This window comes from Channa argus, chromosome 11 (assembly GCF_033026475.1).
Source record: "Channa argus isolate prfri chromosome 11, Channa argus male v1.0, whole genome shotgun sequence".
Taxonomy (NCBI): Eukaryota; Metazoa; Chordata; class Actinopteri; order Anabantiformes; family Channidae; genus Channa; species Channa argus.
This window is the reverse complement of record NC_090207.1, coordinates 20,765,631-20,791,935: the sequence shown is the minus strand read 5'-3', so window position 1 is coordinate 20,791,935 and position 26,305 is coordinate 20,765,631. Positions and strand designations below refer to the sequence as shown.

The window sequence follows — 26,305 nt, the reverse complement described above, 5'->3', positions numbered from 1 at the left end:
TGCGCATACTCTGAGATTTAAGGGGGGAGGTTAGGATCAGCTCGGACTCCTCGTTGTTTAACAGCGTTTCTCCGCCAGGACTGGTCCCGAAATACTTTCCAGGATTCATTTTGAGCAGCATTCTTTCGTAAGATTATAACGAGGAACGACGAATGCATCCCGGTGTGTTGTTAGAGTGACTTAAACAACTTTGGGACACAGTTCTCGGAGACTTCATTTGATCGCGAGCCAAAGGTTTTGGGATAAAGGGACAACCAGCAACTACCGCACTCACGTAGTTTTGAGTTACGCTAGGTAGGTTACAACACGCTTGGCGCGAAGAAAATCAAAACCTTACGTTAAAAATGAAAAGGCCACAAACTTAACAGTATTTGTTGAGGGTTTTCTTTTCCCGCTCCGTCGATTATTTGGGGTTTGGGGAGTGAGTGTGGGGCGCACACTCCTTTCTTCTGTCGCTCAGGTTTGGTTACAATTTGCGCAAACTTGTTAGCTAAACGCCAAAAGCTTGGAATCAGTGACTTTCGTTAGCGGGCTACTCATTAAACTCTGGATCTACCGTTTTCTGGAGGTTTTTGTGCATCCAATCGCAGCTCAGGAGTCTTCCTTATCTAACCGACGCTGGCTGTACCGCAGCCCCCCTCCACCAAGGTGAGTTGGAGTCTTTTTATCCCTTCACTCTGTGATTTAGCCTCGCTGCATGTTTACGTGCTTTACGGGTACTTCTGTGGATTTATGGCCAAACCTCTTGTCATGAAAATGAACTATTAAGAATTCGTGGCTAATAAATGGAGGTATATATTCAACAACCTGTTTCTGATTTATTAGTATAGATTTTTTCTTTTTTTGTAATTTTCCAGTCTTTTTGTAACCGTGTGCCATTTGTGGTAACACCTCAGGTCTCCTCCATGCTGGACAGGGAAAGGTTATAATCAGTGACATTAATGCTCAAGGCCTAAATGTTGCCTGCACTTCTGCGAAATCCAAAGTCACAACAAGCGCCTTTAATCTGATATGTTGATTTATTTTTTTCATTTAAACTTTTTAATAATACTACCAACATCAAGGGTAAAACCTAGCAGGCAGATGTCTTAAGACTTCCCATGATGGTTATCCTTAACTCTGAACATCGTTGTCTTGTGAATATATGCTTGCTATAGCGATATCAGTAGTTTTGCATCTTTGCTTAAATGTCACCTTTTACATCTCTCTTTCGGTCCATAGATTTTACCTTTAAACTTAAACAGGAAGATTACATAAACAATATTTCGTTCATAGTTCCAAATTAAGTTACTCAGAAATGGAGTGAAATTTCAGAGGACAACCATCAATATTCCGTTTTTCGTTGAGTCTGGATCTGCAGGGGCCAGTCGGATGTTATGTAAAGCTCAAAATGTGGTCTTTTAAACAGCGAGGGAAAAGATGGAAGGTTTTGGAGAACGGCATGCTCACAGGGAGTTTTTCTTGAGACATCTAATGGAAAGTATCCCCTGTCCTTTAATTTAGTTGCATCCCCTGATACAGAATTGTTGTAAATTAAAACACACAGTTTAAGTAACTACACCTTATCTTATCAAGAAATGTTGCTTGTGTCGGTGTAAATTCTACGAGTAAGTAGATGGTAGTCGATCATTGTTAATTGGTTTACAATGTGTGTGTTTGTGGTGCTGATTTAAATAAATTATATAAAATAACATATTTCTTATGTAAATAACATCTCTGGGGTTATAGTTTGTTTCTTAATTAACCTTTTTAAGAGAAACCCACACATTCATGTTGATATCATAGCGTGTACTGAAGAGCACTGCAGATTTGTCAGCCAAATGGCAATACTGTCTTTTGGCTTGACATTAATTATCTTTACATTGGAATGTAATCTCATTACACCTGATCCTCCAGCATGCTATGCTGGTGGCAGACAAGTGATTCAGATTGCTTAAAGGAAAAAACATTGTTTTGTAAAAACAGTGGCCTTAAGGAACTGATCTGGAGCTCTTATGTCCCCTGAACTGCAGCTATGTGCAGACTGGCCTGTTGTTGGCTGAAGTGCTGGGAAGGGGGCTGCCGAATTTGGAAGCTGAGGAATTTTATGCATGGATGGCAGTGAACAGTAATTATGGTCTGGGCCATGTTATGGGTTAGGCCAGTAACCTTTGTCTTTGTACTGTAATAGAGGCTCCTGTTCCATTCAGCCCCTTTTTATCTCAAAATATTTTAATTTCTTAAAAACACAAATATGCTTTTTTGTTTATATGAATTTACAGGTTGTGTAATGCAAAAAAGGCAAATACTCCTATTTTTAAATGTAAGGTATAGTGTACATTTTCTGAACAGTCACTATTTATATGCTAATGCACAATGTAGATTTTTATACAACACTTTTGATTTATACATACAATTGCTTGAAAATGAAAATTTGAGCAACACAACAGCAAGCAACAAAAGCAAAATGTATAGATAGGTGCTTGTATTTCAGTGTGACTAAAACTACAAAATGCTGCCTGAGATCCACTCTGCGCAGCCTGGTCTTTGCCCTTCCTTCTCTTCTGTGCTTATCTTCTGTCACATTTTGACAAGCAGGTCAATTCCTTCAAGTAGCCATTGTTATGAAAATCCATAAGAATGCTACAAAACTTAGGAATGAATCGAATAATTTAAGTTCCGTGATTGGTTAAAGGGACTAGCCTCACTGTGAATGTTTAGAAGTGATTTTCTCTGCACTGCTGCCAGCGTCCATTAAGTCTGATTCATTGGAGGCTTTGACACCTCATCAGATTAAGATAAGGTTTGGAGCATATCTCTAGTAAAAAAAGATAAAGCTTGATAAAGTTGCACCCTATGGTTTAAAGTTTAATGTGAAAGTCTCTTTTTAGCCACCAGCACCAGAAGAGAAGTTTTACAGGGGGCCTGGTGGTTCAGTGGTAGAGCATTGGGTTGGGATGCAGAAGGCCGTGGGTTCAAAACCCACCGAACCAGTTGTGGCCCCGCCCAGCTGTCCAGGGCAACCTTGGTGCGGTTCCCGAGCCCAGATTAAAAGGGTACGGATGCAGCAGAAAGGGCATCTGGCGGGAGAGAAAAACACATGCCAAATCAACATGCGGAACATCTTCCGCTGTGGTGACCCCTGAAGCTGTTGATCTTTGACCGGAAGAGAAATTGTATTTATTCGGTGAATCCAGGACTGTAGTATTTGAGTGTTTTTGATTTAAATCAGAATGTGTATTAATTATTTGTCTTTCTTCTTACTAATTTGCTGCTGGATGAACTGACACCAGCCTACATATTAGTCTGTCTGATTTATAGTTGTACTATGTAGCTGTAATAGCAACTAGGTAAAAGCTTAATTGAAAATTAACAGGGGACAAAATCTAGCTTCACTTTACATAAAATGATTTTTTTAAAATAGCTCTGCAATTTTATTTGCTTCTACTAATATCAAAGATAAAAGAATATCTGCCCGTAGAATCAGCCCGCTAGTCTGTGAGTCAGTTTCTGTTGAGGCCTGTTCATTAGCTCATGATGAGTGTGCACTGTGTGTGCATAGTAAGACTTACTCTGTTTAACTCATGGGACCGGCGTATGACAAAGCACCGTGTCATACTTTGAAGAAGCTGCTTCCTCCTCTTTCAATTATTGGCAGTTGTTGTAGTGACGAGGGCCCAGGGAACGTGGTGGGCTGCTCTTCGCGGTTGCCTCTGTCTAGTACCAGAAGCATTTTCTTGGAACCCTCCCAAACACTGACTCACTGCTTGCAGAGTGGCGATGACCATGCTGCTTTATCCCCCTCAGGCCCCCCTGACCCAGCTCAGCTGCTCGAACAGTAGACCATTCTTGGAAAGTGAAATTGAATTGGTTTTCGATGAGAACACAATGATGGTTCAGTGATGAATGCTCCCACAAGCAATTACGTCTTAAAAGAAACCTCGGCTACAATTGAACATGACTTTAAGCCAAAGCATAATTCAGGTTTGGGGTTTCCAGATGCACACACTTGTGTTGTAGTTTTACAAGAAATTACTTTACTTTATGGATTAATTTGATTCTCAGGAATTAAAAAGAGGGGAAAATACTCTGTAGAAACTAGTATTTGTTTGAGACCCCTTGACAACTTGTGGGACAAATGGTTACAGGGGGTCATTTTGGATTGTGGACCAACTGTTAGGTGATAGATCTGTCAGCATGGAAATGATGGCCCAGCGGCCTCTCTCTACAAGGGTTTCACATAACAGGCTTTATTTGTTGTTGTTTTTTTGGTCTTAAACAAATTCCTCAAGGCGAGTGGGGTAGGGGGTTATGGGCGAGTGTTAATCTCTGTGGCCAGATGCTTCAGAGGTGCCTGTGTGTGTGTGTCCGTGTCCACACGCGCGACTGTCTTCCAGTGCGCTGTGTCCCACTCAAAAGGATACTGTACATCCATCAACCCAGACTGTTGTCTACCATACTACTGTAATACTACTTTAAACATACTACTTAATATGAACTTGTGTTAACTTACAGGTTTGAAAGCAAAGCAAGATGCAGCCATTGCTTGTTCAAGTTATCACATCAGCCCATTGCTCTGCAGTTTCTTATCAGTGTTTTCCGTACAAGATGGCTTAAATGCTGAAGTACCCACCTTGAACTATGGAGACAATATTCTTTTTTTTTTTTTTTTATGAAGTGAGGGATAGTGCAAACAAATGTTTCTTTCTGTCTCACCCACTTCACCCTGAATTAATTTTTAATGTATTGTTTTTCTTTTTGATAAAAGACTTATGAAGGCATGGTTCTGCTCAAATTGTTATGCATTAATTAATTTTTAAAAATGTATTTATGTTTGTCTGTTTTTAGTTGAGCACTGCGAATGAGTCACTGCTGATGCACCAAAGGTCTAAATGGAGTTCCAGTCGGAGAAAAGTCAACAGTTGTAGCTCACTCAGCAGGATGCTGATGAGGCAAAGTATGCTTCTGTTTCTGGCTTTATTTGCCCAGGTTTTAAGGACCCAGTGCCGGCCTGCCAACACCGATGAAGGTAAGGGGGCTTGATAATTTAAACAGTCACTACAGACTTTTTCACCAGTTGTTGTTGCATTATTATTAAGTATTATGTAACAGTTTGAACCTAAAAATGTCTGACCTATCTTGGCTGTTGCCTCAAGAAACGGTCTATTGATAATCAAACCTTCTTAGTGCAGGAATGTAATCTTAACACAGTCCAGGCTTTGGTGAAGTATGCCCTTTGTAGCGTCAGCGTTCCCCCCACTACCCCCTTTTGCCTTGGTCTGATGTTGTTTAAGTGCACTTTACTCTGTCACATGTAGCACAACTGTCTATGATGGTTAACTAAACCAATTCACACTACTGACCGTGTTAGAAATGGGTTCTCAACAAGTCTTACAGGTGGAACTTTTGCTCTGATTTAATTTAATATTGCTATAAACTCAGCAGTACATCTGTGTGACTTTTATTGTAAAGAATTTACCTCTGTCTGGCTGTTACACAAATTCACTTCTGAAAAGGGGAAAGAGGCACTGAAATCAAATCCTAAAAAATGTCTCTTGGATACATTCCAGCAGTGTAATAGCTGCCTGGTCTTGTGGGCAGATAGTTTTGCATGTTTACACTCTGCTGTCGGAAGTGGGAAACCAGCAGTAGAATATGATAAAGCTCAGCATTATAATTAGAGTAATTAAGCAAGAGGGTCTCTCTTGGGCTGAAAGCCCTAAAATAAACTTGTTGTGGCTGTGTTTAAACCAGCAGTGGGACAGGGAGGAGTAAATGACTCCCATCTGTAGCACAACGGCAGCCCCGCTACCTAGCAGGCCCTGCTCGTCTCCTCCTTTTTAATGAAAAGGTATTTGTTGTCACTGAGATGAGTTAACTTCCAGGGAAACTATAAATTAGGCAGCTTTTTTTTTTATTTTATTTTTTTTTAAAGGTACATGAGATGCTACTTTGAGCCCTCCCTTATCCTCAGGGATAACGTTTCTAAAGAGAATGTTTATCTTCTAAGGTGAGCCATAAATTTCAACTAGGGTGGGGGAAGTCTGATACATTTACACCCCACCCAGTGTACCAAATGGCCAGGTACTATCTATGCGCCTCTGTGCTTTCCCTCCATCTCCCCCACTTGACTTCAGCCTGGGAATGCTTCACTTTCCCCCGATCTTCCCTGCTGGGTGACGGATGGCTTCAGCTGTCGACAAACAATCACAGCAGAAGTATTTTTTAAAATTCTCTTTGTTAGGATGGGAAAACTAAATGGAACTGTGATATGGAAAAGGTCATGTTTTATGCATGCTTCATTGTTTGTCTTAGTTTTGTGGTACTCCATAACAAAGAATATGCCCTTAGCAAACTCAGTTGATTGAATCTCCTCAGGGGCCACCTGGAAGCCATTCAAATTACAGCTCTTAAACTTGTTCTCAGTGAGATCATTTAGCAAAACCCCAAAAGAAATGTGAGAAATAAGGTATAGCACCAGTTTCTCTATCAGCAATACTTAGCACTCAAATAAAAAATTGTGTTCTCACATTGATCCAGTGAAGTGACATTTCTACGTATTTGAAAGTACCAATAGTAACAAGATCAAAAGGGAAAATCACATAATGCATATTGGAATGAAAATGGTCACGCAACTACCAAGGCAATTTACAATTTGCGCCAACCTTAAGCACCAGTTCAACTAAGTAGTTATGGAAAGACTTTGGTTAAGAAGGACAATGATGTTGTGTCTATTGTAATGGATTACTTTACACTGTGTATTAATTTTGTGAACTTGTAATTGCTTTTTATTTTACAGCTTTTTATTTCCTGGGTTTACTACATTTGTTCATTAGAAATAATTTAAGGCTAAATCTGGCTGAACTAATTTTAAATACCCGGGAACAACTTTGCCCTGCACAGGTAATCCTTGTAGCTCTCAAGTGTTAATCATACTGATTGTCAGCGGCTCATTTAGAAATGAAAAGGTCCTCAACTGGAGGGCCTTCAGGAGGGACACTCGCTCTGCTTCTTTGCTTGTTAATAGGCATTGTTCTGTTCTTTTGCTTCCTGCCAACCCTGGCTTTTTTATCTTATCAATCCCCTTTATACATAACCCACTCCTTCCCTCTAGTATAGTTAAATCAGCAAAGGAGACTTACTATGGCAATTTTATGTGTCCCACTGCAGATCTTCAACCAGTCTGACTTTATTCCATTGAACCATGACTGAACTGAGAGCAGGAAGTCCCAGAAGTCATTCATGCTGCATATTGCTTCCTATCTCTTAACCAGAGAAGGTTCTTATAGACTGGCGCCAACTCTTTCTTTAAGTTGGTCTTGAGTTTACAGATTCCTGATTTTCTTTCTACCCAAGTTTAAATCCCCTCAGTTCTTTCTTCTTCACAAAAAATCCTTTCATGATTTATATAATTAAGCTGATTTTATATTATGTCAATCAATTGTTCCAAATGGTTGCAAGAACACATGAGAGACCATTCCAGATGGGTTGCTTTTTGAAAATACAGTCCTTAATCCATTTTAATCCAATCATAGCGGCAAGAGGATTAACTGAGATGAAACATCCTCGAATTCAAAGGAAATGACAGCAACTTGGCACTTACCTCTGTATGACAAGTTAGAAAATCAAGTGTGTGACACAAGTGTGTTCTTTTTTTTTTTATTTGATTATTTTATCTCTCTCTTTTTTTGTTTTCTTTTTTTTTTCTTTTTTTTCCAACCTGGAGACAATGGTTGGTTTAATTTACCTTGTTCTGTTTTTAACATGGCCCTTGCTGGCTTACAATAAAGTAGCAAGCAAACTTTACAGCTTTATATGGACATTTTATGATGTCTACAGCCAAATTAACAGCTGGGATGTTGACACAGTTTTATCAGTGGCATCTCCGTTTACAGGTCAGGAACTGAAACATATTGACTGGCTCACACACGGGGCAGAGACCTAATGGTTAACACTATACAGGTTGGATAATTGTAGCCCATCAGTAAATGCCTTTTCTGCTTTCCCTCCTTTGGTTTTGTTTTTGAGGAGAAAGTTGATCCTACCCCCTGGCCCCTTTTTCCTGCTAGGATTAAGGGCCTGTCAGACATATGTGATCCAGGAAATACCTTTACTAGGCCCAAGTGGGGTCACCATAGCAACTGGCACTGGAACCTGCCGCTGCAGGCCTTCTCTTGCTTGCTCCTGTGCACAGGCTCTCTGGTTTGCTCTCACTGTTCCCTCTTCCCCTTTATTGTTGAGAGGCCTTTGTTGTGATGGTGGGAGGGATTAGTCAGCTTTGCTGATGTTGTCCTGAGGTTATGCTGTGTAGATGTGCTTCCTGTTGCACGGAAATGTGTTTACAAACACGGTATCTTCTGTGAACAGTTCAGAATAATCTAATTTTGAGGGATTGCTCACCGATAGGGCATTTGATACCTCGATGAAATTTTCTTATACAGTTTTATATTGCTGTTGGCTCTATGTCTGAAATGGGAATAGTAGATAAATTAAATGATCCTCTGTTAAAGCACTATAGTGGAAAGTGTCATTTTCTATTATGTTGCTGCCACAGAAAATTTCTAAGTACATGCTTCTTAAGTAAAAAGTAGAAATATAGGGATTGGAAATAACACAATTGGTCAATTTATCAGTCAACATAAAATTAAGCAGCCACTATTTTGATAATCAAGTAATCCTTTGTGTAGATGAAGCAAAACAAAAGAAAAACAAAACTCCAAATTTGAAAGGGTCTGGTGCTTGTGTTTGCTTTTATTGTGAATTTTATTATTTTTTTAAATGGTCTGTACACAGACAAAATAATTATTATGCACAATTATTTAATTTTAACTTATTAGCACCAGCCCACAGGAAGTTTTATAACAAAATTAGGGCAGCATACATTCTTTCCTTTTTTTGGCCTAAGAAGTTTGAGTCTAGATCAAGAATGTCAAGCAATCTTTGCCACTCATTTTCTTACCTAGACAAATCACACCACTGTGATGGATGACATGTATGCATGCATACATACATCTTCACAACATGTTAGCATAATTGGGTTAGCCCCATCCCCTGTGGATCATGTAGTCATTTAAAACAGGGGGCTCAGGTGTCTTGCTCTGTGACTCATTCTCTCTCTTCATTCCTCTAATTGAATTTCACCTTCGTCGTCTGAGTTGCTCCTTGCCTGCCTGAAAATGGGGCCTTGGCTAATTTGGTATTCGATTTAATTTGGAGGAAAGGTTAGTCGGGCTTTCTACTGGCAGAAAATCAAGAAAGGACCTTTCTGCTGTCTTTCGGAGCCTGTACTATTTTTGATGATTTTACAGTAGAGATATAGATAATCTGTTTCATATGAATCAAATCTAAACATTTAGACAGTGTGTACTGAGTCAGTTAGGTATTTATTCAGTCTGTGATACAGTTTAGTTTCTTTTAGTGGGAATAATCCTAGTGGTTATCCTACTGAGTAACTTGCAGCTTACATCACAGGTTGCAACAAATCTATATACATTTTTGTAAGTTACGTAATGTGACAAAGTTACTAAGCTGTGGAAGTACAACAATGTCCTTATGTTTTCTTGGCAGTCTCTGTGGAAACACAACCGCAGCTATACACACTCTATTTTGGGGATCGTCTGAATCTGTGCTGCTTTCCCAAAGACTGCCTACATCCCGTCAACTGGACAAAAGACCACGTGGCCATAGTGGATGGCGAACACACACACATTCGAGATGGTCAGCTGGAGATTGAGACTGTGGAGCTAACAGATTCTGGTCTGTATGTATGCACCACCTTGGGCAACCACAGCACCTATTTCAACGTCACAGGTAAAGTAATGTAAACTGTGCACAACCTTTTACTTTTGATGTATAAATATCTAAAATCTTAGATATCTTAGTTTTTTCACTAGTTGATTTGCTGGCCTCATCTGAGGATGATGATGAAGAGGAAGAGTCATCTTCAGAGGAAGCCAAACTCTTAGGCAGTCAGAAACTGATGCGTAAGTAAGCTAAATGTGTCTTGTTCATGCTCATCCAAAGTTGCAGGGTTATTAGTAATTTTGATGAGAAGTCAACGGGTCGTGTGTATGTGTGTGTTTGGGTGAATGATTTTACTCTGAGTCAGATGGGTTTTCACTACCCTGGTGAAAGCTTCTGGTGACAGATTGTCCCTGTGGTGACCAACTAATGATTAGCCTTAGAGGTTTTTAATTTGTCTTTGAAGCACATAAGATGCTCACGCTTCATCATTTGGCTGCTACTGCCTGTGCTGCCCACAAGAATCCAGTACCTGACAAGCATGGGAGTCATGCTGACCTTGAGTGTATTGTCTGACTTTCAGAGCTTCATGTTCCCCTAACATTTACATAACCTGTCTTGGTCAGTGGAAGCCCGGGCATTAAAAAGAGAGATTTTATTTTTGTTAAAAAAAACGGAAAAACTTTAACTAGCCATGCAGTGCTGTCAAGACCTAGGATTTTAAATTCAGAAATGTTTTTGGGTAAATATGCATCATGTCCTCTATAAAAAGAACTTATGGTGTAATTTGTTTTTTTGTTCAGTTTTAGACAATACATACTTCTCTTCACTGGGGTTTTTGTTGTGTTCTTTAGCAATGGCCCCACAGTGGGCTCAACCAGAAAAAATGGAGAAAAAGCTACACGCTGTACCAGCCAGTAAAACTGTAAAGTTTCGATGTCAAGCAAACGGCAATCCAACTCCCTCTCTGAAATGGTACAAGAATGGCAAGGAGTTCAAGAGAGACCATCGCATTGGAGGCTTCAAGGTAATAAAAAAAACACTGCCATCCTCTCCGCTTCTTGTTAGAGATGTTTCTTAGCATTTCCTCTATAATCTCTCCAAACTCATTCCCTACGAATGGAGCTGTGTCAGTGATCTTATTGGCTCATCACACCCTCCCCTGCAGTTAAGACACATTCTGCCAATGAAAAGCAGAGGCAAGTTTCACATTTGACCTGAGAAACAATGCAAGATGAAACTCAATGCCACAAAAAAGAACGTTGTGCCATAGTAACAATACCTCCAGGTGGGCAATCCTAGCCATTTGTGTGGATGGATAACATTGGCTGTCCTCATTCTCAGTATCAGTGCATCGTTTTTTCTGTAATTACATCCATGTAACTGTAAATGTACCATGATGCCTTCCTTATCTGTGATATATGATGTGTGCTGTGTTTACTCTTTTTGTTAACATCCTCCCATTTCCAGACAGGCTGTATTCAAATGTGACGTTAACGGCTGATAAAACTATGTTTACAATACTTTATAAGACAGCTGGATTTACTTATCAAGGGTGTGTCAGGTGTGGTAGAGTCTAGACCGGATTGTGGACCAGATTGTACTTTTATGTACCATTTTAAAATTGACTTCTTCATGAATGGCTATGCTCAGCAGCTGCCTCACAGGTGTGGGTTGCATATGCATTTTCACAGAGACGAGCAACAGCCCTCGTCATTCCCGGTGTCTGCTCAACCCATCAACGTGTAGGCCAGTCCATCCTTTTCTTGTGCTTCCCGAGATATCTTTCCTCAGCTGGGACACATTTTGGAGTTTCCTCTCAATTGCCTGCTCCCCTCGTCCCCTCTGAGCCCCACACCCAGCCAGGCAGTACACTTAACCATCTGGCTGCTGTTTTTTCAGTCAAGGTGCAGAGGTCTACATCAGTGCCTGGATGAAGTCTCTCATCCCTCCTGCACTTTTGCTTTTATGGCCTGGCTTCTATTGTTCATATCGTCTGACGGAGACATGCAGGAGGGAGGGGATAATGTAAACCACATGTATATGAAGCCAAGCACAACACATCTGGCAGGAGGCAGCTGGACTCCCTCATCACGTTTTTAACTAAATGAGGGAGAGCATATGGCTTAGTATGTGTATATGCATGTTTGATGTTGCCATTGCCTTTAAGGTTTGTTGGTTAATCACACACTGCCGGTCTTGGCAGATTTATGGAAGAAAAATTATAACATGTTGTGGAAAAGGGCCAGACAACAGTTGGTGCTAATAAGACAGGTTGGGGCACATGTATATTAAACTCCATTTTCCTGTAGCCTTTGTAAGGTGAGACAAAGATCCCGTGTTTAAAACATTGGGTAGTGTCATGGAAAAGGGGAGTAAAATGTTATTTTATCATCATTATCATGTCAAACATTATTGACGTTTTTAAGCCTTTGCATTAAAATGAACAAAATTGGATGAATTCCTATTGGGAGGAAGACAAATTCATTATACTGCTGAATGCAGTATGAGTCTAGCACTGACTCTGTTGGCACAAATGCCTTATTACTGGCTTAATTTATGATAATTAATAAAAGAACTTGGTAGTTAATATAAATAAGAATTATAATAACTGCTGTGTTGCTTATACTTGCATTTACATTGTGGACAGGAGCTTGAATGACCTGCAACCACCATCAAATTAAAGGGTCTGCCTGCGATTACCTAGTGCTCAGTTTCATACAATAGAAAAATTTCTCATATATATAATTTCATACAACATATTTATCTGGTTGACCACATGTTCTGTCTGGAGTGTCTGTGAACGTTTTCGATTATCTTCTGATCTTCTGTCATTCAGACACTGACTCTGGCTTTTCTCTAACCTTAGGTCCGTGAGCATGTGTGGACCATCATTATGGAATCTGTTGTTCCCTCTGACAAGGGAAACTATACCTGTGTGGTGGAAAACCAGTATGGAAGCATCAATCACACCTATCAGTTAGATGTAGTCGGTAAGTATTAATTGTTTAATCTAGCTACCAAGTTAAAGGAATGGGGTCTGTCTACATTTAGCAATTCAACAGCAAAATAAATAAAACAATTTGAAGAAGTCACAGTGCACCATGTCATTTTGGCGAAAATACTTGTTGTTGTAATATTACTATTATTTTTATTTTTATTTTTTTCGCTCACTCATCAGAGGACTCCATGCTGTCGCTAGACAAAGCCATCTTATTTCCTACTTGCGACATATCGACACACGTTACATAAATCAAAATTTTTATGTAATTGATAATGTCGATGCATTGCTCCACCCTTAGTTTAATCACAGTTTCACAAATATCTTTCACATTTTCACCTGAACTAATCAAATATGATCCTAAAGGCACAGGGACAGAGTTATATAGTCTACCTGTAGCGTTACTGGGTGTTATGGAGCAGTTTCATAAATTAAGCCTGTTTACTTGCAGCTTGAGTGATGGCTCCATGTTGAGGAGAGAAGTGATTACTCCTATAGGACCTGCCCGGTGATTCGCTCTTACACCAATTGTCCTATAAATCACAGTCCAACTTCCTCTGTCACTGTTGTCTCATGGGCTGCTCTATCTGAACTCTGCAAAAGTCAAGAGCCTGATGTGAACATTTCAGTGAGGAGAGAGTTTAGTCACAACTGCTTACCAAGTCCCAATGGATGTTTTATTTGAAACTCAGCCACCGTTAAATCTATGCTCATGTGTTTGTTTATATATTGCATGTGTTCATCAAACTTTAAAAAAATTTGTATATAACCGTATTCATATAAAGTCTGGAGAATCATCTCCAGAGTTGACGTTTTGCACATGTGGCACACAGCAGACATTTGTCAAAGTCAGACTTGTTCTCCCATGGGGGAAAAATTCCATGATTTTTGCAGGATAAATTCATGGTAGTGTCTATGCTGTTAGACTCACTTTTGAGTTGTCAGATGCAGCTCCTCAAGGAAAAGTCTAAACAAATTCAGGGTTGTAATACAAGTCTAAAACCTTCCATTTGTTTGTGTTCTAGAGCGCTCTCCCCACAGGCCAATCCTGCAGGCTGGCCTGCCAGCTAATCGCACTGTAGTGGTAGGCAGCGATGTGGAGTTCGAATGCAAGGTGTTCAGTGACCCTCAGCCTCATATCCAGTGGCTGAAGCATATCGAGGTCAACGGGAGCCGTCTTGGTCCTGATGGTTTACCATACGTTCGTGTCCTCAAGGTAGGAGCTTACTCCCATTGCTGTAACGAGCCTGCGTATGTTACTACAATAGGAACAAGGGAAAAATAGTAGTTGCTATGTCAGTGTGCTGTCAATTATTTTCTTAAATTCCCAGTACTGTGTAAAATGCATCATGTAAATAACTTGGTTTTATTTAATGTTTTAAACTGTGCGATAACCCCCACAACCAGTCAATGCTCTATTTGCTACTTTTTCCTGTGTTGCATATGACTTGTCTTTATTTCCAGCATTCTGGGGTCAATAGCTCGGACGCTCAGGTGCTGACCCTCTACAATGTGACTGAGGAGAAGAGTGGAGAGTATATATGTAAAGTGTCCAATTATATAGGAGAGGCCAATCAGTCAGCCTGGCTGACTGTCATCAGATATGATCCCACAGGTAACCACCAAGCAGCAGTTCAAGTAGAGTCAGCAGAGTCAACAAAGGGGAGACGCTACTAGGACCACGTGGAAATACTAGGGCTGTATAACACAAGACAACATCAGTTGTTTCTCTCCTCCCTCCCTCCATTTCTCCCTCCTTCTCTCCTGCCTCAGTGCTCCTGACTGTAAATGATGCTATGGAAAATTCCCAGCAGAACAGTTGAATGTGTTTAGTCTCAGGTTTATGTTGGACCCAGTCTCATTCCTGCCCCTTGCCTGTGCTGTGCCCTCGTAATATGGGCCTCTCTTGCCATCTACTTCTATTAATCTTACACCTTTGCTCTTCAAAGCTCTCCATGTATGGCACACAGACCCCCCCCCCCCTTTTTTTTTCCTCCCCCAGCTGTCCTCTGCTTACCTGTGTTTTACAGAACTCTACTTTTTCTAGTGCTCACATAGTTGGCAGAAGTGTGAATGTAAATTTGAGTGTGCTGCTGTTCTGCTGTGGAGATTTCCATGTTGCCCATCTCTTGCATGTAGAGATGAGACTGAGATATTTGATGTGGTGATGGGGTGGCCCAATGTGGCGTCCAGCAGTACAGGCTCAACCTAACCAGCTCCTTCACTAACAGATACCGGAGGTCTCTTCTTGACAGAGTCCTCTGCAGGTTCTCTTGGTGATACTTTTTGGCAGATGGTGTTGGATCGAAGAGGAGAACGCTCCTCCATCCCTTCCTCTTTCAAATTCCTTTACTCATGGTTACTTTTCCTTCTTGGGCCTCTTGTTGGGTCTACTTCCTTTGTTATTTTCTAGACTGCTGGCCTTAACACAACGGACAAGGAAATGGAAATCCTCCAACTGAGAAATGTGTCTTTTGCTGACGCTGGGGAGTATACCTGCTTGGCGGGCAATTCTATCGGGTTCTCTCATCACTCTGCATGGTTGACCGTTTTTGAAGGTATCAGTGTTTCTGTCTCTCCTACATTTCCTCACTATGTCTTTTCCAACTCTGGCCTGGCTGTCCATTTCACATTTGCCGGAAGAAGATCATTTTGATGTTAGTTCTGTAAAATGTGAGAGGAAGCCAGGGCAAGTTACAAGTACTAAATTCTTCTACTGCGTTTGTGCTCGGCATGGCTCCTGCTCCATCTAAACTCTCTAGATGGAGACACATTGGCCATGCCATGTTTCTTTACTGAAGTTACAGAATGCCAAACAAACCAATAGCTCATCTACCATAACAAATATCAACTTAAAAAATTAGGCCAGTTGTATTTTCAAATTAGGATCAAATAAAAGTGTATTTAATGGTCTCAGCCAGGTATAACCTCACGGTTTTAGAGGGGTTGTTTGGCAGTTCTGGTCAGTTTTCACTTTGAACTGTCTCTGCCATTCTGCTCTTTAATTGGTGTTTGCATTTGATTCAGTGTAAAGATGATTTTCTTTGACAAGCACTACAAATGACATGTATTCCTGATGTCATTTCCTGCTGTGAGCACAGCAGCTGGATTTGATAATTGGCTTTCTGTAGTGGATTTTTCTCATTCCCGAGGGTTGGAATGAGCATTTGTCCAATTATCAAACTGCTTGTCAGTCAGCCCTTTTACACAAGTGCAGCTAACCTGCATTACCGGTGTTGGTTTGGGATGTAATGGTATATTCCAGTTGGCATTGAACACTTGGTTTGGGATGCATCCCAACATGTAAGGCTTCCAAAGTTAGTTTTATGAGGAAAATCTCCCGCTAAGTCATAGCTGAAAAAGCATATGGATGAATAAAATTTACTCATGGCACAGTAGGGGATTCTTTTTTAAATAGAAAATTAAAAAATTGAAAAGTGTGTGTGTGTGTGTGTGTGTGTGTGTGAGCGAGCGCATTTATGCTCGCTCATTCAAAGGGGTTTCTATGCAGTACACTAGACGGGAACATGTACCCAGTTGTATGGATTAAAGAAACAGTACTCAACATGATTAATGCATTTGACTTCTATGCAGATTTCAAGAATTGAGATACTTGATAGGATCAGGATTTATTTCATTGCTAGGATTCATGGGCACAAAAACTCAGAACTAGTATTTGTGATATCTACTTTCTGTACACAAAGAAGCATCCCAAGCCAAAGTTGGCCCCAAAATATGAAACCATTACACCCCTATATTTGGTATACTTCGTGTTTTTACTCAATGGGAGGAAAAAAACAAAATCTGACATCAACAGTTTTTAAGTGTTACCAACACTCACATTGGATATACCAAGAAAATAAAGTAGCTTATTGTAGCTCCTGCTTTGTGATGTTCTTTTTTTAGACTTAGAATTAGGTAAATTTTAAATTAGACCGTTAAGTAGCAGTAATGGACAGTGTTGAAACATTGTGAGTGAAGTGTACAAAAGTCAGATCCTTTGAATGTTTTTTATACTTAAACCTTTAATTTCATACATCCCCATTTTATAATAAATCATTGGACTGCATCAAACACTTAACATCCATAACACAGATGTTGGGTCATTTAGGTTTGTCCTTGCTATTCCTGCATTATAGGGGTCATAGACTAAGACCCCATTGGATAGGCAGTTTGCATACAACATGTATCAGTGTCAAAGGCTCTGGCTTTTAGAATTTTTAGCTATGTGTTTGGGTGGGAGCTTTGTTTTATTTTATATTGCTGTGTATTTGCAGGCTTTGGTGTGTTAGGTATGTACAGTAATTTTATTTGTGACAGCTGACAATCCTGCCCCCCTATCACTCTACGTCCCTGCCCCCAACCCCATCTAGCTGTCCCACATTACCCTCCAGCTAACCACACCTATCTGGAGGTGGTCATCTACTGTGTGGGCTTCTTCTTCATCGCTGTCATGATTGCTATCGCAATTATCGTCAAGATTCGAACCTCCTCAAAGAAAAGTGACTTCAACAGTCAGCTGGCTGTCCACAAGCTGGCCAAAAGCATTCCCTTGCGCAGACAGGTAACAGAAAGTAGATAGGGGGTTTGGAATATTTATAACTTCTTTTTACCATCTTGATGCTCTTATAAAATTAAAGCATAGTTCAATTTTAAAATGGCATTTTAAAACTAAAAGCATGCATTCATAGAGCTTTTAGGGGTCATAAAGACTTGAGGTGTTGCATCAGGTAAGTTTGCAAATGGTGCTGGGACTCACACGAATGCACATGAATGCTTTGGGTGTGTTGGACATGGTTCTATGCAAGAATTTTAATAGCTACACTTTGGTCATCTTCATTTTTTATTATTGGTATTTATTTATTGGTTTTCTGCATAAGCTCCTACTACTGGTGTCTGTTGCACTATGAGAGAAGAAATGTGAGCCTTCTTTACCTCAGGTGTCTGTGGACTCGAGCTCCTCCATCCACTCTGGAGTGATGCTGGTTCGTCCTTCCCGCCTCTCTTCCAGTGGCTCTCCAATGCTATCCGGTGTGTCTGAGTATGAACTGCCACAGGATCCCCGTTGGGAACTTCTCAGAGACAGGTAAGTCCTTTTCTAATCATAATTTTAGGAAAAGTGACCTTCTGAAAGGGATTTGAAACTGTGAAATTATATTTATTTCTACCTTTTTATGTGTCTTCCCTTTGCAGACTTGTTCTTGGGAAGCCACTGGGTGAAGGTTGCTTTGGTCAGGTAGTAATGGGAGAAGCGCTGGGTCTCGACAAAGAAAAGCCAACCCGTGTGACCAAGGTTGCAGTCAAAATGTTAAAATGTAAGTTAGCTGTTCTTATAAATGCTCTTAGTCACAGTGGGTTTGCAAGGGAAAGCTCTTCACCATATAGTAATAGATTTAACAGAAGCCTCGTGTCCACCCTGCAGGGGCCAGAAAAAACTTCTGAATCTAAAGCTGTGAACAGATACTAAGAGGCATTGGATGCCAGCCACTGTGTAAATGGGGAAAGCAGAGTAAAAATTTATGAGAACTCTTGACACCCATATAAAATACTGTTCCTTAAATGGCACAGAGAAGTGAGGCTGTAGGGAAAGTAGCATTTATTGTCTTGTACTTCAAGTGTGAATTCTACAACACAAATTCAAGTCCAGCTCTGCAATAGCTGAAAAATTCTTATGTACATGCTTTGAAAGATGATTATTGTGCCTTTTTATCAACACAACACTGAACAGTTAACCTAACCTGATTTATTTACCTTTCCCTCCAGCTGACGCCACTGAGAAAGACCTGTCAGATCTGATTTCAGAGATGGAAATGATGAAGATCATCGGAAAGCACAAGAACATCATTAATCTGCTGGGAGCCTGTACACAAGATGGTAAGACCAGACAGACAGGGGCCTGTTACTGACCTGCCATGGCCTGTTCAAGCCAACACACACACTCTTGTCCCTCAGACAACAGTGTTGCTGTGAATTTTACTTTGCAAGATGTGTAGGGCAGCATGAATAAATGATTCTGACACCAGCTTCCGAGCTCACAGTTTGAATTAACCACAGCTGTTGCCATTTCTCTTCCTTCATCCCTGACAAAAACTAAAGAAAAACTAACCTCTAATGACCCCGTGGTGCACATTCTCTGTTGCCTTTGCACGGAAGTGCAAACATTGCTTGCTTGTTCGCTCCAATGTATTTACAAACCACTATAACTTTGATATGTATCTTGATATGGCATTTATCCTTTTGATCTCCAAATATTTGGATCCTCTGCGTCCAGTAAGTGATGAATTGTATTTATTACATCATGACATTTACCTTTTAAATCACTGTTGGTAATCAGTTCGGTTCTCAAATATGCTTTAAATGCACATTTAGCGCATATACTTTTGCTTCCAGCATGAAGACTTTTGACAATGTCTTAATTTGGAATTTTACATGGCATTTTATTTTACAGTGATTATCTTTTCTCAGGTCCTCTGTATGTGATAGTAGAGTATGCATCTAAGGGCAACTTGCGGGAGTACCTACGAGCTCGGCGTCCACCAGGCATGGAGTACTGCCACAACCCAGAACAGGTTCCCGTGGAGAACATGTCCATCAAGGACCTGGTGTCCTGTGCTTACCAAGTGGCCCGAGGCATGGAGTATTTGGCCTCCAAAAAGGTAGTAATGAATTCTAACAACCTTCTCAGCCTTCAGTGTGAAATTTATCAGTTAGAGCTGTAAAAGGTAAAGAAAAAAAAAAGCCCACAAATATTCAGTAAATATTGACAAGCTCTCTATTTGAGACAGTGACCCTCAGGACATTCAGTTCTGTTTTTATTTATCCAGTGCATCCACAGAGATCTTGCTGCTCGCAATGTTTTGGTAACTGAAGACAACGTGATGAAAATAGCTGACTTTGGGCTGGCAAGAGATATCCACCATATTGATTACTATAAGAAGACCACCAACGTGAGTATGCTTATGACTTGTTTAGTTATTCACAAATATGAAAACATACTCTGGATAGCCATACCATTCATATCTTTCCCACAGGGTCGTTTGCCAGTCAAGTGGATGGCTCCTGAGGCTTTGTTTGACCGGATATACACACACCAAAGTGATGTGTGAGTATTGAATGTCATTACTTTTAAAATTCAGTTTGAATGGACTGAGTAAACATTTAGTCCTGCTAAAAATCTATATGCTCCTCTCTGCTTTTGTCTGTAGCTGGTCATTTGGGGTGCTGCTTTGGGAGATCTTCACCCTGGGAGGCTCACCGTATCCTGGCGTCCCAGTGGAAGAGCTGTTCAAGCTGCTCAAAGAAGGTCACCGTATGGACAAGCCCTCAACGTGCACTCATGAGCTGTAAGGGAACATTACACATCTAAAATTCACCCTGTTCTTCTGACTCTTTAGTGACTGTAACACTTAAAATCTAAATTTGTTCTGAATGCTTTTTACATTTAAAGCAAGTATTTACATTACCCATGTTTTTTGAATTCTGGGTGCTTGGCAATATAAAAATGATCCCTACAATTGTTTGTGTGACAACCAATAAAATTAATTACCCAAAGGTTGAGCAACCTCCAAATACAACAGACTGAATATTTATGGACTGTTCTGTCCCAGCTACACAGGCTTTTCACCTCCCCTCATATGAAACAGTTTTTTAAGTTTAGACTGCTCACTGTTGAATCTCTTCACCTCTACAGGTATATGATGATGAGGGACTGCTGGAATGCTGTGCCCTCACACAGACCCACTTTTAAACAGCTGGTAGAAGACTTGGATCGGTGCCTGTCCATGACATCCAACCAGGCAAGTCATACTCTCCTTATCATATGATGGCAAAAGAGAGTTGTCTGTTTTAAAACTTTGATTCTTTCTGCCTGCAGGAGTATTTGGAGCTCTCTGTGCCTTTGGATCAATATTCTCCTAACTTCCCTGACACCCGTAGCTCCACCTGCTCTTCCGGCGAGGACTCTGTATTCTCCCACGATGCTGGAGCTGAGGAGCCCTGCCTCCCAAAGTTCCCTCCCCAATCTAATGGGGCAGCCATTAAGAAACGCTGATACCTCATCTCCATTCAAACATAGACATTTCCTCCACTCCCTGCCTCATGGGGTTGGACTCTTCCCCACGTTCCCAGAGATGAAGCTAAAAAGACACTGTTGTACTGTGTGAAAGGAGCTTGGAGACAAATTTTAGAACTTGTTGGATCAAATGGACTGAAGAGTGCAGCCATTTCCCAGTTCTCGGTGGTGATGATTTTTATGGGGCCCTTTTTGTCACAGTGTCAGAAAAGTCACTCTCCACTTTGGGCATTTCACAGTTCAGGAGAATCACTGACTGTGATTGTGTCAGGTTTCTTTTTGTTTTCCCCTCCATGGTCACTTCATCAGTAATGAAGGACAGCATACTGCTTTTTAGACCAATTTTAGGGGAAAAACTACAAGGGTCATATAGCACGGTGGTCCACTGCTTAATAATCACTCTGTTTTTGTAAATACAGTTAGATTATAAATATGAACATATATTTACATTTTACTCTTATTTTTCTTACCATAACTGAATTATTTTCTTTTGTACATGCTTTTGTTCGATCAAATGTTTTGAAAATGGTGGTAAGTGGCAGTTGTTATAAGAGTTACATGGCCAGTTTTTTGATTTCCCCTAATAATCAGTGAAAAATGTATTGGGTTTTCTGTGTAACTGTTGGGCTTTCTGTTTTGCAGAATTTGTTTGTTTTTGGTGTTTGTACACGTGTGTGTGTGTGTGTGTGTGTGTGTGTGTGTGTGTGTGTGTGTGTGTGTGTGTGTGTGTGTGTGTGTGTGTGTGTGTGTGTGTGTGTGTGTGTGTGTGTGTGTGTGTGTGTGTGTGTGTGTGTGTGTGTGTGTGTGTGTGTGTGTGTGTGAGATTTTATCATGTCTCGTTCAAGATCCTTTTTGTTTTGATTTTTTGTTGTCAAGAATGGTCACAACTACTAGAAATATATCTAGTTGTACGCCATGCTTATTAGAACCCAGAGGGATTTGCTTCAGCCAACATCATGCACCACTGTGCATGCCTTTTATGTGGTTAGCACATCTTCTATTGTAAATGCTTTATCAGGAGTTATATTAGCTGCCATTTAACTTCTGATAAAGGTTTGCAGAATGCGTATGTCATTAAAAAAAGGATAACGGTAAATAAAATTCAATTGAAAAACAAAACGCTAAAGCTTCCAGAGTTTGAACACAGCTCAATAAATAGGTCTATAAATAGGAAGATTTTCATGTCTGTAATGTAAATCTTTGTTTATAGCAATGGCCACTTTATCTCTCACCTTTTAAACATTGGATGCTGGAGACTAATTGGATATGAAAATGAGCTGCTGACATCAGAAGAAATGTTGGCAAGCACAAAGAGCTACAGTTGGCAGTAAACATGTAATTTATGGCCATAAGAATGGCTTGGCAAGTGCTGGTGCTACTCTCTCATCTGTCAGCCACACCAACCTTGATGCCCATCTTTAGCTCTGGCTTTCTGCCACTGGCTGATGCATCACCTGGATTGCAGTCTCCATGCAACAGGGTACAATTGGCTGCACACAACTCGCTCTTGACCCTTTATAAAAGCCAGGTCGTTCAGCTCAGGTCAATGTAGGTGGCCATCGTAACATACTGTATTACGGCAGTGGAGGGGGGTTGTTTATTTGTTAACAGAACAAATTTTTGACACTTACAGTTTATTGCAACAGTTATATAATATTAACACAAACATTCTTTTATGTACCTTTGTGAATACAGTCACACATCTGTCTCCCTAAACCCTCCAGATGTCCTCAAAAACATTTCTAGCATTTAAAGAAACAAATGAAGCCATAGCTCTTGATAGAAATGTCACCCTCTCCTGGAAACACAATCTTCTGTGTGTTGTACTTGAGATGATAATGAAGGTTTCTAAGCGCAGGAGAGGCCTGCTAATGGAGCAGAGCTCCCGTTAAGTGGAGGGTGTTGTCACTTCTGACAAGAGTTTGGTGGAGCAAAGATTGTCTGCTGTTCAGTGTAACCACAGTTGTCAGTGCTCTGCAGATGACTGTAATTTGTGAACTCCATGTGTGTCTTTGTTGCTTTGTTGGCAACGCGCAGGGGAAGGTGTTTATTGTTAGCAGTTTTTGCATGATGGGTGACCAAATCAAAAAGCTTAATGTGACCAAATCAAATTAAAACATTTCTAATAATCGCAAATGAAAAAAGGTATGCCATATACTATTTTTGTCTTTTCAGTGAATTTAACTTTCAAATGAGTGAATGGGTGTGTAAATTGATTTGGGAGGACTGTAATTTCTGTGTCCAAAAGTTACCTGGCGGTAACTGGTATTCACAAGCACCAGCAACGTCCTCACGCAAGTTATAAAACAAGTCCATTCATACCAGCACCTTATTTGTAAGACAGTTTACTTTACTACTGGTGTTTTGTTTTGTTTTGTTACGATTTGTAATATGGTTAAGGCTAGAGTATATAACTCTTAACATTTTTCCTCCATAACCTAAAGTGGAGAGGTGCCGCTTGTGAGGCAGATTCACAGAACAGCAGCGTAGAAACATTTCCTTGGAGGGGGCTTTGATCGAGGCTCATCCTTCGAACCAGTCAGGAAACCCTGTACGTCACATTGGGACACAAAAAGATGTCAAAGGCTTTGACAGAGCTTCATTAATCGATTCCCTGGGTACACTGATTTCAAGAGTCATGCTACTTCCAATATGGGTCCAAAAAGTTGCATATTGTAACTTAAATGTAGGTGTAAGTATTTCTTATTAATAGGAGATGGATTTAACAATAATACATTATTGGTTTTTGTGGAGACAGAGGTTCAGACAGTCATTGGCACTGTTTGTATAAATGTCTTAAACTGTACCATATTTTAATTTGACATGACTAATTTAATGTCTGACAAGATGGAAGAGTGTAGTGTACTGAAATAAGATCAGCATTAAAACCCAATGCATTACAACTATTCATATTTATTTTTAATAAATGATTAATGAAGTTTGGTACTTAATACTTCAGTCATTTTAAATGGGGAAAGGCAAAGCTATTGTAAATGTAAGTTTATTTTTAGACAAACAGTATTTTTAATCATCTTTGTCAAATTGTTATTCTGTTCTTTCATGCAGTTAATCCTATACAGTTAGATGAATTGGTTGCCTTCTTCTAGCATATCAAATCCATTATTACATTTTGAAGATATAAATCACTAAATTGAGCACCTCCTCTGCGAACAGTATAACTTTTGTGAAAATCAGTATCAATGAGCAAGATGAGAGCCATACACCTTTCTTTGGTTGCCTGTTAAGATGAATTGCCCCCTGAAAAGCCCCCCTGTTAATCTCCACAATGTGTTTTTCCTTCACGCGAAGACAGATGACCTGCCCTTCAACTCTCTGCTACACTGTGGAGTAGACACGTTGTCAATCAGAGATCATGTCTCAGCTTCATGCAGTTAGAAGAGAGGGTTGTGGGAGCACAACACTGGTGGAGATGATGATGCTGGTGTTAGATTGCGTGCGTGTCTTTCTGCTTATTTAAACCTCCTGCAAACAGGGAGTGGTGACATCAGCCTGCTTTTGTGCACGGCCATCTTCTCACAAATGAACTGATTATTTATGGTTAAGAGGGGGGGGAGCTGTATATGCACATGAAGAGACAGAGAGAAAAAGGTTACGGCAATACAGGACTAGAACTCTTGAATACCACTTTGGCCCTCTTCCATGTGCAAGGTGAAGGAGACATGTCTCTTGTCCTGGCATTCCTCCCTGTGCTGAGTGCATAAAAAGAGACCACAGACAGTTCAGACATAAGTGTGTGGGTAACCGCAGCAGACAGGCTTAGCTCCAGTGCACCATAGATTGTTGATTTCATAACAGATGAGGAATTTTAATTTTCTGTTGCTTGCTCCCTATGACAGATTCTCCACCCTCGTTAACAATGGTTAAAATGATGACCAGCTGTTTTTTGTCTAAATGTGGCCACTGTGGCTTTGGGTGTAGCTCACTCTTGGGGACATATTTTTATCAGAACAAAATATGTAATATTTTTAATGATGTAAATATATTGTCTGTGGATGTCAAAGTATGGATACTGAAGTAGAAATGACAAAAGGCAGTCAGTGCCCTCGTCTCAACTGTGCTCTTTTGGTTGTTGATGTTTCTAGCTCCACAGAGGGGTCCACAGAAGGCTCAGAGATCTGTCTAGATGACAGCTCCCCGGTGCCCTGGCTGCTCTGAGGGACAGACATGATAGAAGGGGTGAGCCTGGGGTGTGGCATGTCACTCACTGCATGTCTCGCTATTGTCTTTGAGTCACTGCCCCCTTCCTCCTTTTGTCCACATCACAAAACAACCATAAGCAAATACATTTGTTGGGAAGAGTGTATTCACTACAGTACATGCATTATGTTATGGTCTACTGTGAATCACTTACATTTCAGATCACAGCCTATAAATTATGTGGTGTATTTATTTTGTAATGACTTTGTGAATCAATTATGGTGTACTTGTTATACTTCTTTTCAGAGTATTTCAACTTTTATTTTGAAATAATATTGTGATTAGATCTTTTCAAGTGTATCAAATGTGATTTTCTTCTTAAATTTTGACAAGCGGACATGACACATTTCAGCACCGGTAATTGATCTTATGCTACTTTAAATAAATAAACAGTAAATCAAGCCAACATTAACATTAAATATCCCACATTAAACAGGGAGACTTGCAGCTACCGAGTATGAAAAATAAATTGGTGTATGCACTTTTTTTTTTATAGTAATTATAGTGTAGCTATGTGGGCTGTGAATTAAAACAGTCTCTTGCTCACAAATTTCAAAGTAAGCATAGGCTATCCAGACTGTAATAAATACAATTATATATCAACAAGGCTTTGAGTCCGCAGCCATACTAGCAGCAGGCTAACATTCTCAAAATGCAAGTATAATGTTTATATCATAAACACAAAGCTAAGTCTTGTTGGAACATCTATAGTTGCTGGTATTTGGTAGCAGAAAAACAAACCCTTGTCTTATGACAGTAGTGTCACTTCTCATTCTGATATACCACGGTAGGAAAGGGATAATAAATAAATATCTAATTATCTAACTCAAAAGTGTTTGGCATTTGGCTTGGACGGGGGCATTTGATTAATAGTCACTGTAGTTTTTCCTTAGCTGGATTTCACTGCGTGTGTATTGCAAAAAATGATAGCAGACATTTGTTACAAAAATGTCATTTTTAGGGTGGTGCCAAATAAAGGTATCACCAAAGACCTCAGGATTCATAACATGGGAAAGGTCTGTACAAGGTTTGTGAGACCAAAGCAGTGGTCCAATCAATATACAAAGCCATGGCCAAGGTTAAAACATACCTTTTGTAAGTCTTTCCAGGCCCCTTGTTCCCGGAACTTGTATGACAGACACCCATTATTGGTATGTACATTTTACAGTGTAGCTTGCAAAATAAATCCTGCAAAAGTGTAGCCGGACTGAAATTTTGGGGTTTTGAACATTTCAGTGCTCCCTCATAGCACAAACTATATATCCTGTGTGATTCGTGGATTCATGGTGTCTGGA

The 26,305-nt window shown here is 40.2% G+C and overlaps 1 protein-coding gene across 4 annotated transcripts; it reads left to right on the top strand.

Annotated features, from left to right (window-relative positions):
• Window positions 1-25,202, top strand: fgfr1a (fibroblast growth factor receptor 1a). Of its 4 annotated transcripts, none has more exons than XM_067520836.1 (18): window positions 1-648; window positions 4,828-5,008; window positions 9,547-9,789; window positions 9,873-9,962; window positions 10,575-10,747; window positions 12,590-12,713; window positions 13,747-13,937; window positions 15,135-15,279; window positions 17,095-17,285; window positions 17,662-17,807; window positions 17,915-18,036; window positions 18,485-18,595; window positions 19,187-19,377; window positions 19,546-19,668; window positions 19,753-19,823; window positions 19,927-20,064; window positions 20,412-20,517; window positions 20,595-25,202. In XM_067520836.1, exons 2-18 carry the CDS (start codon window positions 4,855-4,857, stop codon window positions 20,769-20,771), a joined length of 2,496 nt encoding a protein of 831 aa, XP_067376937.1. In that variant the 5' UTR covers window positions 1-648; window positions 4,828-4,854; the 3' UTR covers window positions 20,772-25,202. The 4 variants fall into 4 exon arrangements, with proteins under 4 accessions (XP_067376937.1, XP_067376936.1, XP_067376935.1 ...); XM_067520835.1 differs by lacking the exon at window positions 15,135-15,279 and adding an exon at window positions 14,186-14,336; XM_067520834.1 differs by having other exon boundaries at window positions 9,861-9,962.
• The last annotated feature ends 1,103 nt before the right edge of the window (window positions 25,203-26,305 follow it).